We start from the raw sequence: 12,105 nt of genomic DNA, 5'->3' as shown, positions 1-12,105 counted from the left end.
GTAAAAAAAAAGGGAATATTTTAACATAATAGAAACACAGTATTTTCTAAAAATAGTATTTTACACATATTTATAATATACATTTATGCAACAAACATATAGCTGTCTTTTAAATGTTATGGTGGGGGTCCATGGCATCTAAAAGATTAAAAACCCTGGTCTAACACATGCACAAACACACTGTCTTATCTACGGCATCATATTAATTTGAAACAGAGCCATGACTTCCTCTTCCGGTTTTTACAGTGTAGAATAGCCGCTTCCTCACTGCATGTACACTTGGGTAACGGAGTACTTTGAGGAGGAGGCTCTTTTAATGTAACACACAATGGCAGTTTAAATCTTGACTTTATTTGCAATAACATCCACAAGTCAGTGCAGCTAGAGAAGACGCATTATAAAGCGTGCGCGCGTGTTCGTGCCACACAGATCAGTAAATGCACTACACAGAAATGATTTATTTATTTTTTACAGTATTGCTATATCCGCTCCCGTTGGCGTGTCTTGAGCCACTGATTTCCAAGCAGCCTCAAGTCTCGGGAGGCTTGAACACGATTTGTAAAGGGTCCTCCTCGTCACTGACTTGAAAGCTTTCCCCTCAGACGGAGTCCTTTGCGTTAAACATGATAAGTTCCTGAGTTTCCACCGATATTACTGAGCCCGGTTTGGTCATTGTAGAAATACAACACTGTTAAAATTTCACATCTTACCTAGGTAATGAAATTATCCACTGAAAAAGAAAAAAAAAATGGAACGGAATTGAATGAACAAAGTAAAGAGAGAAGAAAATAATTACAGTTATTTGTGACTGGCACACCCCGTCTCCACATGGACCAATAAGATTACAGAATTTGCTTCTCTAAGCCCCTCCCCCAGGCAGATGTGCTCACTAGCACCTCCAGCTCTGATTGGCTGAAACATCCGCCCATCAGGCTCCAGTCGGTTCAAGCTGGGAGACAGCGTCTCAGTTCTTCTCCCATTATCTTTAAATTCAGTCTTTTCTCTCTCTCATGGCTTTGGCTCCGTCTCCTCAGGTTTTTCTCATCATTCGGCGCGTCTGCCAGGCTTGGAACTTGTTGTACGCAGCCTGAAGCATTTCCTCCAGGTGGCCTGTTAGCTGTCGCAATCGGAAAACACAGGAAAGTATTACGATAAAATACTGATACATGAAAAAAAGTTCGATTGCATGACCTTGCAAAGCTTGTAAACCCTCGTAAACGTTCACGCAATATGAACAAAATATCAAAGAGACACAGAAAAAATCCAACCACAGGGATAACATCAGACCATTTAGACCTTGAGTAACACCTAATAGTTTAACAGAAATACAAGCTGCTTTTTAAACCCTCCTGCCACATAGACTTTCATTAAAAGTGGTTATTTTGAACTGTAAAAACTGATCAGTTGTGATCCTCGGTGGTCAAAACAGACCAAAAACAATACACATACAATATTCTATTTCAAGTATTTTGGTTTTTGATGAGATTTTATGGTGCTAGACAATATTTAACTCTAAATTATGCACCATTTTTATCTTATATAGCATAATACAAATATTAGAAAATATTTTGTATTATTTTGCATTAATGCAGTGTTTAAGTTAAACGTACAAATATATATTACCGAGTTGTTTTTAAATGTGTTCAGATAATAATTATAATACTTTCTAATATGTATTGCGTTTGTATTTCTATTTAAGACTGCTTCATTGTGGCTGATTTGTAGATTATACCCCCAAAAAACTGCTCTCTTGATTATATTTCCCATACATCCTATTCATTTTCATATTCAATTAATTCTAAGAATACAAAAATCAAATATCTAACCATTTCCACAAAATCATTTTCTAACAATTAACAAATCACAAAGTGTTCATGTAACACATTGTCACAAAACTTCATAAAAATAAAAAAAAATGAAAAATGACCACCACTGAATTCAAAAGTACATTATAAGTTCTTCCACACGGTTCCAGAAATGATTAATTCTGGGCTTTCTTTGTAATAGCAGCAAGACCAGCATTAATTATTCATGTTTACTCTAGAAGTGCAATCCATTATAGTGAATGGAGGGGGCGTGGCCTTACATTAGTGCTCAAATACTGCCGTTGGATCTTCTCTTGAAAGGGGCGGAGCTTAGTCACCTGGAATTTCTCCAGGTTAGATTTCATCTTTACCACCTGTGAGCAGAAAAGACAAATCACATTATAAATACTACTTTATTATTTTAATTTGGAAATATTAGAAACTGAAGGTGCACTTCTTCACCTTTTCCTCCAGGAAGGGAGTGCTGACGGGGAAACATGACCAGAAGTGTCGGAGCAGCTCTCCGGCGGCCATATATAAGTGCTTCAGCTCGCTCTGAACATCAGTGGGCACTAATTCTACACAAACACAAAGAGAGTATGCATCAAGTTAATGGACAGTAAAATGCATTAATGAGGTTCTTGTTTGCATTCAAATCTCATTTGAAGCAATATTTGATATTATGACGGGATGAATAGAAGTCGAACACTCACGGTTTATGGTCTGTTGGGCTCCGCCCTGCATCAGAACCCCTCCAGGTGACAGCGCTATGATGGCCGAGCTCGCCGCACTGCTGGACATCACCTGAAACAGGCCGGAAAATATCATGCAATAAAATACAGAATCCAGGACTTCTAGCCAGAGATTTCAGTGGTGTACCTGCGTCAGACGGGGTTTATAGCTCCTCATCTCGTGCTGGATGATGCTGATGGAGGTGATAATGTCCTGACTGGTGGTGTAATGCTGCGACTGAAGAGGAGTCGGGCCGTGGGAATATCTGCCAGGAACAAACAAACGGAAAATACAAAGCACTTGATAAGAAGATCCACAGATTGTCAGGAAGATCCAGGAAACAGGTGCTGGGTGTTTACCTGTCTGACTTCTTCAGGTTCAGTGAGATGGTCTTACGCCCAGAGTCACCCTGCAGGTCATCATACTCTATGGCTTCCTGTAATTTTACCTGAAGAGCCACAAAAAGAGAAATGAGAATCTGCTGTTGCTCATGTTGAACATGAAAAAAAAAAGAAAAAGACTGATATGTCATTTTTGGAAATGTAACCATGTTCGGTTTTTCCTAAATACTGAATATATTTAATTGAATTTAATATAGTAATCTTAATTGTATTTTATATTAAATTATATATATATATATATATATATATATATATATATATATATATATATATATATATATATATATATATATATATATATATATAATATATGTTAATAAATATATTTATACAAATATTATTTAAAAAATATAAATATATTTTATCTAAAAAATTCATATATATTATATATATATATATATATATATATATATATATATATATATATATATATAAAATGCTATATACAATATGTGTGTATTTATGTTTCAGAATTTTGACTTAATGATTAACTCAAATTTCAATAATTCATACACACAGTATATATATATATATATATATATATATATATATATATATATATATATGTGTTAATATATTTATACAAATATTATTTTATCTAAAAAATTCATATATATATATATATATATGAATTTTATATTAAGTACGGTTTTATATTTATATAGAAAATACATACAATTATATATATATATTAAATACTATATACAATATGTGTGTATATATGTATATTTCAGAATTTTGACTTAATGATTATCTCAAAATTTCAATAATGTATACAACAAAAATTTTTCTCAATTTTATTTTATAACATACACACACACACACACACACACACACACACACATACATATATATATATATTACTTTTTCTTTATTTTTCAATATCAATATTATAATTGTTATTCATAAAGCTACAGTGATTCTGCTACATCTTAAGGAGTGTAACACAAACAACACACAATAAGCACTTTAATGCACAACCTTAAGTGGTTTTTCACCTTTTTGAGTGGCGGCTGGAAGAAATCCGAATCTCTGGAGTTCCCATCAGTGCTGCTGGTCTCACTGGCTTGATCGCTGGGAGCGTCCCTAAATATCACACACACTCAGAGAATATTATATCTGTGACACACACACACACACACACACACACACACACACACACACACTCCGCTGTTCAGACACTCACGCTCGGCGTAGGCCGGCTGCCAGCACCATGGCACTGTGGTGGTTGAAGCGTTTGATTATGGCAGAGTTGCTGTTCTCTCTCAGTGATTTGTTTGATGAGTTTGATGTAGTGGGAACTGTAGCTGTGCCGTAACCCTTCACACAGACACAGAGAGATCCAATGTCAACAAACCATTCAATACGCAGAGGAAGTGTGATTCAGAGTTTAACATCCCTCACCTCATCTAATGTTTTATCCTCGAGAGAAAGCAGATCCACCATGGGGTTCTTCACTCCCTGGGTCACCATTGATTTCAGGCCTGACCCATCAGAACAGAAAGACACAAAAGAGCCATTAAACATGTTCAGCTGAAGTCAACAGTGCACGGAAGAGTCCATCAGAGCTCATAAGATCTCAAAACATTAAATTAAGACTTCATCAAATGCCGTACCCTTCTCGTCCTGTTTGGCGCACTCTGAGAAGATGTCCTGCAGGCCCGTGCTGATCCGGTCTCTGTGGAAGTAGTGAGACTGAAAGAACCGCGTCCAGAACTCCTTCTCCGTCATGTTGTGAGGAACATTCTCAGAGTATTTCTGCTTGACTGTGAACAGAAAAGAATCGTTTTCAATGCTTTTATGGCATTTGATTTGGTCTTAAAGGCTGCTTATAATATTAGTCTGTGTTTCTAGCACAAAGCACACTAATGTTTCAATGTAAGAGAACAATTCGGTGGATCAGAATTATGAAGTTAAAAGTCATAGTTATTAAATAAAGGTCATATTAAATTATGACTAAGCTACAGAAATTATGAGATACTAGTTAAACAAATAATAATTATAACTTAAAGGTCACAATTAGGAAACAAAAACAATTATGAGATAAAATGTTTATTAAAATCAAATATAAAAACTCTAAAATAAAATTATGAGATAAAAATCATTATGACATAAAATGAAATTATGAGATAAATCATAATTATGACATGAAATTGTGAAATAAATTATGAGATTAAAAAGTTGAAATTCTAAATGAAAGTAAAAATCATAATTATGACACAAGACAAAATCAGGACAATTATGAGATAAAAAATAAAATAAAATGAAGAGTTAAAAAGTCAAAATTTTGATATAAAAGTCATAATTATGACTGATAGAATTATAACAAAAAGGCAAAATTATGAGATTAAAAAGTCATAATTATGAGATAGAAAGTAATTATGATTTACTAAGCCATAGAAATGATGAGATACTAGTTAAATCATAATTATAATTTAAAGGTCACAATTACGAAACAAAAACAATTATGAGATAAAATGTTTTATTAAAATTAAATATAAAAACTCAAATATATATATATATATAAATATATATATATATATATATATATATATATATATATATATATAAAATTATGAGATAAAAATCATTACGACATAAAATTAAATTATGAGAAAAATCATAATTATGACATGAAAGTTGAAATTGTGTAATAAATTATGAAATTAAAAAGTTGAAATTCTAAATTAAATTAAAAATCATAATTATGACATAAAATACAAAATCAGGACAATTATGAGATGAAAAATAAAATAAAATTAAGAGTTAAAAAGTCAAAATGTTGACATAAGTCATAATTATGACCGACAGAATTATAACAAAAAGGCAAAATTATGAGATTAAAAAGTCATAATTATGAGATAGTAATTATGACATAAACAAAGTTGAAACTATGAAGCTATGAAAAAAAAAAATTATGACAAAAAAACTATACAACATTTAAGCCATATTTATCTGATATTTATGATTCACCTGAGCATGATTGTTAGATATGGTTTTTGTATGGTGGAAATGGGCTTCCATTCAGAAAGCAATGTAACAAGATACTCGATTAAAGGAGAGAAAAGTCATTCTTTCAATACAGAAAGTTATCAGTAACATGCATTATGTATTTTTATGCTTAAGAGTATCACACAGTGAGCTTAACCAAAAGCTAGTGCCAAAACAAAGAAGATTCTTCTAAATCTGTCCTTTATGAGGATCCATATCAGTCAGGGTGCACCCTTAGAAGAAGACAGAGCCCTTTCAAATGATTATAGCCGTAGTTTGAGTAAGATCATAATCACATTTCTCACCTGTGGGGTACGTTCTGAAGATCGACTCGATGATGTCTGTGGTCAGATTGTAGCGCAGGCCATTGCAGCCATCTGTCTGCGGTCTGATGTCGGCCTGATGGCGACATGATCACGGGGTGAGTTTACAATGTAAGCGCTCTCAATAAACTGTCCGTCTCGTGATGCATTTGAACTCACCAGGAAGGCAGCAGAAATGCCCACTTCCTGTTTGTTGTTGTTGGAGATGGAGTGCTCCACAGAGCTCAGGCTCAGCCGATTGGCCCAGAACTCCTCGGCGCTGATCACCTGACTCACTACTAAGTCCTTATAGAGCTGGAACAGAACAGGATCTTCCTGCAACATCCTAGAACATAAAACATGGGCTGGAGGTCAGCGAATACCAATACAGAGAGAGCCAGGCGGCTCACTGTTACAGTAATCACCTGTTCTTCTCCTCCAGCTCTTTATTGGCTTTCTTCTTGAACTTGGGCAGGAGCTGCTGCAGGAGCTCTTTGGTGGCGTCTCTGTCCTTCAGTGCTGTGCTCTCATTGGCGAAGTGAAAGGTGGTGCTTTCTCCCGTGTGCAGAACCAACTGAAGCTGGATCTTCGCCTTCCCATCAGGACTGATCTTCTGACCTGCATATGAGAAAAACAAAGTGAAAGAAGCTTTAGGATCACATTACAAACTTTCGTTTCAAGCGAAAAAATGTTTTATGTTTGATTTGAACACACACACATACACATACACCGTATGTATTAATTAAATACCTTTTCTATTTTAAACTCTAATGTATTTCTGTGATGCGCAGCTGTATTTTCAGCATCATTACTCCAGTCTTCAGTGTCACATGATCTTCAGAAATCATAATAATATTCTGATTTGCTGCTCGAGAAACATTTCTGATTATTAACAAGTGTTGTGCTTCTTCATATTTCTGTGAAAACCGTGATACATGTTTTTCAGGATTCACAGATGAATATAAAGTTAGAAATTCTCATTATAAAGGTCTTTGCGGTCACTTTTGATTAATTTAATGCATCCTTGAAGAATAAAAGTATTAATAGAAGTGTTACATAGATATAATATAATGAACATATTTACAATATTATATATTTCAAAATATTGTCTTATTTGTAATATATATTAATTTATATATCAACAAGTTTTTGAATAATTGTTTACAGTTCTTAATAGGAGTGAGCAGAAACTGCTGAGCTCTTTTGCCACAAGTTTTTATTTCCATTGTAACAGTGACTATTGAACATGATATTTAGTCTGACTTGTGGTTTTTACACTAGCATGACTGAACAAGCTCGGAGCTTTAGAGTACCCTACTGTTTCTCTATTAATCCATGCTAGGGCGATTGTTTGATCAATTTTGCGATTTCGATTTTAATCACGATTTTGACACACACAGACATGCTTTACAGTCATAAATGCATTCAGTATAAATTTGAAACATATTTCCAAAAGAAAACCAATGAGAGCTTTATCAAAAAGTTGTAACATGCCTCTAGAACAGACATAAGTAAATATAATCACTAAGTAAAGATGTCAAACAAAAGGTCTAGACAAATGGCAAAAAAAATAAAATAAATAAAAATAAAAATAAAACCCGTGTCCAGGGCTTTTTTTTTGCCATGCATTGGTCATAGAGCTCATTGTAGCGGTGCCTCAGGTGCTGAAATATATTTATTGCCCAAGGTTCACACGTACTCCGTCTGCAGTGCGTATACAGTATGTGTATGCGGTGCAGAAGCAGCAGCGAGAGCGAGTTATTGTAACGCGAAAGCACATTAAAATAATGCGCGAGCGCGAATCTCTCCGCTCTAAACCAGACACGCGTGCTCAGATACACGCTGCTCTCGTCCGGAGAGAGTGCGCGCAATTAAAACATGTCGACTCTCACTCACTCACTCACAACTCTCTCTATGCTCATGCGCTAGATATTCATTCTTTTCGCAACTTTCAATTTCTAACCTTTTTTGTTCACATCTTTTACCGCGTGCAGTGTGAACGTTCTGATCCATTAACATGGGCTCGGAAAAAATACGCATCACAGACAGAGTGTGTGAACATATGCCCAGTCTGTTCTGTTCTCGCACTCACTTAGGTGCACTGCATTCTGATTGGATCGGATAACATACTGCGGAAAATCGTGCTATAAAGCGATTTAGAAATCGTGCACGCTCAAATCGTGATTTTATTACGATTTCGATTAATCGCACAGCCCTAATCCTTGCATAATTGATCTATTTCATACAGTGTGTAACGCAGCTGTATTTGAATGTAAACAACAGTCTGCAAAGATTTAAAGCTGAAAGTGCATCATAAATAAAGTTATTGTCTCTCAAAAGAAAGAGTCGACTCTGAACCGCTGAAACGAGTCATTTTAAATTCGTATCCCATTCCGCGAATTTCACACATCACAAATTCTGACATATGATTAATGCCCGCCTACATTCTGCGTGGACCTCCCACGAAAACAAGCTTTAAACCAGGGATAGGCAACTCCGGTCCTGGAGGGCCACTATCCTGCAGAGTTTAGCTTCAGCCCTCATAAAAACTCACCTGCCTGTATCTATCTAGTAATCCCGAAAACACTGATTGGCTTGTTCAGGTGTGTTTAATTAGGGTTGGAGCTAAACTCTGCAGGACAGTGGCCCTCCAGGACCGGAGTTGCCTATCCCTGCTTTAACCGCTGCAGCTCGTTGCTCAGCAGTATAATCACAATGTTTTACACATATATCATTATTGTTCGGGTCTTTACTTGCAAGCTGTGTGTACGGTTCGCTAACATAAGTGTAAAACAACCTTTTCCCCTCTGATTTTTTCTTTATAGAACGGAGTGGAGCACTACTATGAATATTTGTGACCCTGGAGCACAAAACCAGTCTTAAGTCTCTGGGGTTTATTTGTAGCAATAGCCAAAAATACATTGTATGGGTCAAAATTATAGATTTTTCTTTTATGCCAAAAATCATTAGAATATTAAGTAAAGATCATGTTCCATGAAGATATTTTGTAAATTTCCTACAATAAATATATCAAAACGTAATTTTTGATTAGTAATATGCATTGCTAAGAACTTCATTTGAACAACTTTAAAGATGATTTTCTCAATATTTAGATTTTTCTGCACCCTCAGATTCCAGATTTTCAAATAGTTGTATCTCAGACAAATATTGTCCTCCTAACAAACCATACATCAATGGAGAGATTATTTATGGGCGGTCTGTTTCCAACAGGCGCTGTACGCAGTAGACCAATCACAACAGACTGGATCATCGGACCAATCAGAGCAGAGTAACATTATGCAAAGGAGGGGTTTGGAAAGATGAATCTTCCAACAAATCATTGAGAAATAATGTAAAACTGCATGCATATTATAAGAAAATTATATGTTTTTTGACCGTGCATGCATGTAAACCTGCTATGCTTTTATGGACTAAATTATAAACATTTCAAATAGCATTTGACTTTAATTATTGTTGAATCTAAACTCTGCAGGGCTCCGGGTTTGACACCCGTGCTGTACACCACACGAGGGAGTAGAGGCGGGAATCTGAGTGAAACTCACAGCGGATGTCGGCGTACAGGTGGCTGACGGTGAAGCGGTCCTTCCCTTCCGGACCCCAGGCGATCCGCTCAGCCATCAGGTACAGAGTCCCGTCCTGCTTCCTCTGACGGACCCTCTTCACCACCAACAACACCTCTTCGGACAGAGACTACAAACCTACACAAAGATATGAAAAAATCCGAGGCGTTTACAGCCCTCAAGAGATCAGAGATTTATAGATAGCTCATCACGTCATTTTAAAACCATAAAAACATGCATCAGATCAGAAGATCAAATTCAGAACAGCCACTAATCAGATTCAGAGCCGATGTCAGATTAGATCAGATATAACAGCAGATTCAGATCAGACTCTTAAATGCAATTCGATTCGGATCGGGATCAGATATGATTGATTTGGACTGAGAACAGATATTAAATCATATTCTAAATCATAAAAGAAGAGATATTAAACCAGATATGATTCAGATGACATCCAATTAGGGTCTGATCAGATTCAGATTCATTTTAAGACCTGACATTATGAATCAGATCAGAACAGATATCAAATCAGATATGAGAATAGATTCAGATCAGACTTAGATTAGGACCAGCTCAGATTCAGATTCATTTTAAGACTTGTTATGAAATCATATTGTGAATCAGAACAGAAGAGATATTAAACCAGATATGATTCAGATGAAATCAGATTAGGATCAGATTCAGATTCATTTTAAGACCTGACATTAAGAATCAGATCAGAACAGATATTTAATTAGATATTCAAATCAGACTCATGATATTTGATAAGACCTGATATTAAAACATATTCTGAATCAGGACAGAACAGACGTTAAATCAAGACATGACAATAAATTCAGATCAGACTGAGAAAATAAATTAAACCATATTCGGTTCAGATCAAATATGACAGATTCTGACTGAAAGAAAAAAAAAAGAAGAAAAAATCATATTCAGACTCAGAATAGAAATAAAACCAGATTCGGTTCAGATCAGATTCGGCTAACAGCACTAGCACACATCACCTATTCTTCCCAAAAACCTTTACCAAAGTCAATAAACTGAGACTCATTATTAGTATATGTAAAAATAAGACCCTAAACTACTGGTTCTTAATATCAGACACATTTCAAACATAACTAAACACATTTCAAACACATTTAAAGGCGATGAATCTGAAATCTGCACCTGATAGCTGAACTCACGCACACAGCCGGTGACTTTCATTAAAGTGCTTTATTTCAATACAATAACCGCTCACCTGGCGCTCCAAGGCTGCTGAAGCCGAAGCCTCAATATTGATCTCGTGGTAAGCGGAGTGAAATCAGTGTAAATGACAGTATTTGTGTTTTATTTACAGTCGTTACGGACACCGTGAGTGACAGCAGCTCCCAGATCCGCCATAGAAACAGAGTGAAGCCGGAAACCGTGGCGCGCTTCCTCATAACGGCTAAAAAACGGGACAGATTTCAAAATCAAAGTTCTGGAAATGGCCAATGGATTAAGGTTTTATAATATTATATAATATAATATAAAATAAAATTATATAATATAATATAAAACTCTACTAAACTGTATTTCAGTCATAAAACTTTTATTATAGATTGTATTTTATTTTGAATCGCAACGTGGATTTTATTTTGACAGCGCTCATGTTTCGACTTCAGACGTTCCCGAAGGAACAAGTGCGTAAACTACGAGTAACAGAATGATTTGCTTAAATATATGTTTTTACAATATAGTCACATTTTAAAAATTACTATTTTATTATTTTTCAGTTTACATAGTTTGTAAGGTTGTACAATATTAGTCACATACGCTAGTTTCTAATCTATAATAAAATAATAATAAAATAACTTGCTGAAATGTACATTTTATATATATAAACTATGAGCAACAAAATATTTCAGGAGGTCATATTAAGCATATTTTTATTTTACCCCTTTTTTATGACAATCGAGCATATTTATTGGAAATCCTCAGTGTAAGTGTTGTTATTGTAAACTCAAACTATTAAAAATCATTTTTGGTTATTGAAAATAAAACTGTTTAAAGAGTAAAGATGAAAAACTTAAAAAGAAAATAAAAATGAAATAAAACATGTTTACGTTAAAGTACTGCAATTACTAAAACTGAAATAAAAGTGAATTAAAGCTAAATAGAAATAATTAATAAAAATGACAAATGCAACAAAATTTACATTTCAGTACTACAATTACTAAGACTGGAATAAAATACATTTAAGCTAACTAGAAATATTTAATAAAAATACAAACCACTACAAATTAAAGTGAAAACTGAAAATAATAAAAGC

At 34.8% G+C, this 12,105-nt stretch overlaps 1 protein-coding gene across 1 annotated transcript; it reads right to left on the bottom strand.

The window, feature by feature from the left end:
* Nucleotides 1–329: 329 nt before the first annotated feature.
* Nucleotides 330–11,236, bottom strand: LOC109098857 (general transcription factor IIH subunit 1-like). The gene is made up of 15 exons (XM_042715892.1): nucleotides 11,159–11,236; nucleotides 9,795–9,942; nucleotides 6,657–6,849; nucleotides 6,412–6,577; nucleotides 6,235–6,328; nucleotides 4,555–4,704; nucleotides 4,343–4,422; nucleotides 4,125–4,258; nucleotides 3,937–4,024; nucleotides 2,897–2,985; nucleotides 2,685–2,802; nucleotides 2,519–2,609; nucleotides 2,268–2,383; nucleotides 2,087–2,179; nucleotides 330–1,117 (listed from the first exon to the last, which is right to left on the bottom strand). The coding sequence occupies exons 1-15, from the start codon at nucleotides 11,234–11,236 to the stop codon at nucleotides 1,031–1,033; spliced, it is 1,725 nt and encodes a 574-aa protein (XP_042571826.1). The 3' UTR covers nucleotides 330–1,030.
* Between the last annotated feature and the right edge of the window lie 869 nt (nucleotides 11,237–12,105).

This window comes from Cyprinus carpio, chromosome A25 (genome assembly GCF_018340385.1).
Source record: "Cyprinus carpio isolate SPL01 chromosome A25, ASM1834038v1, whole genome shotgun sequence".
NCBI classification, from domain to species: domain Eukaryota; kingdom Metazoa; phylum Chordata; class Actinopteri; order Cypriniformes; family Cyprinidae; genus Cyprinus; species Cyprinus carpio.
Note: the sequence above shows the minus strand (reverse complement) of the source record. Positions and strands in the feature narration are given on the sequence as shown.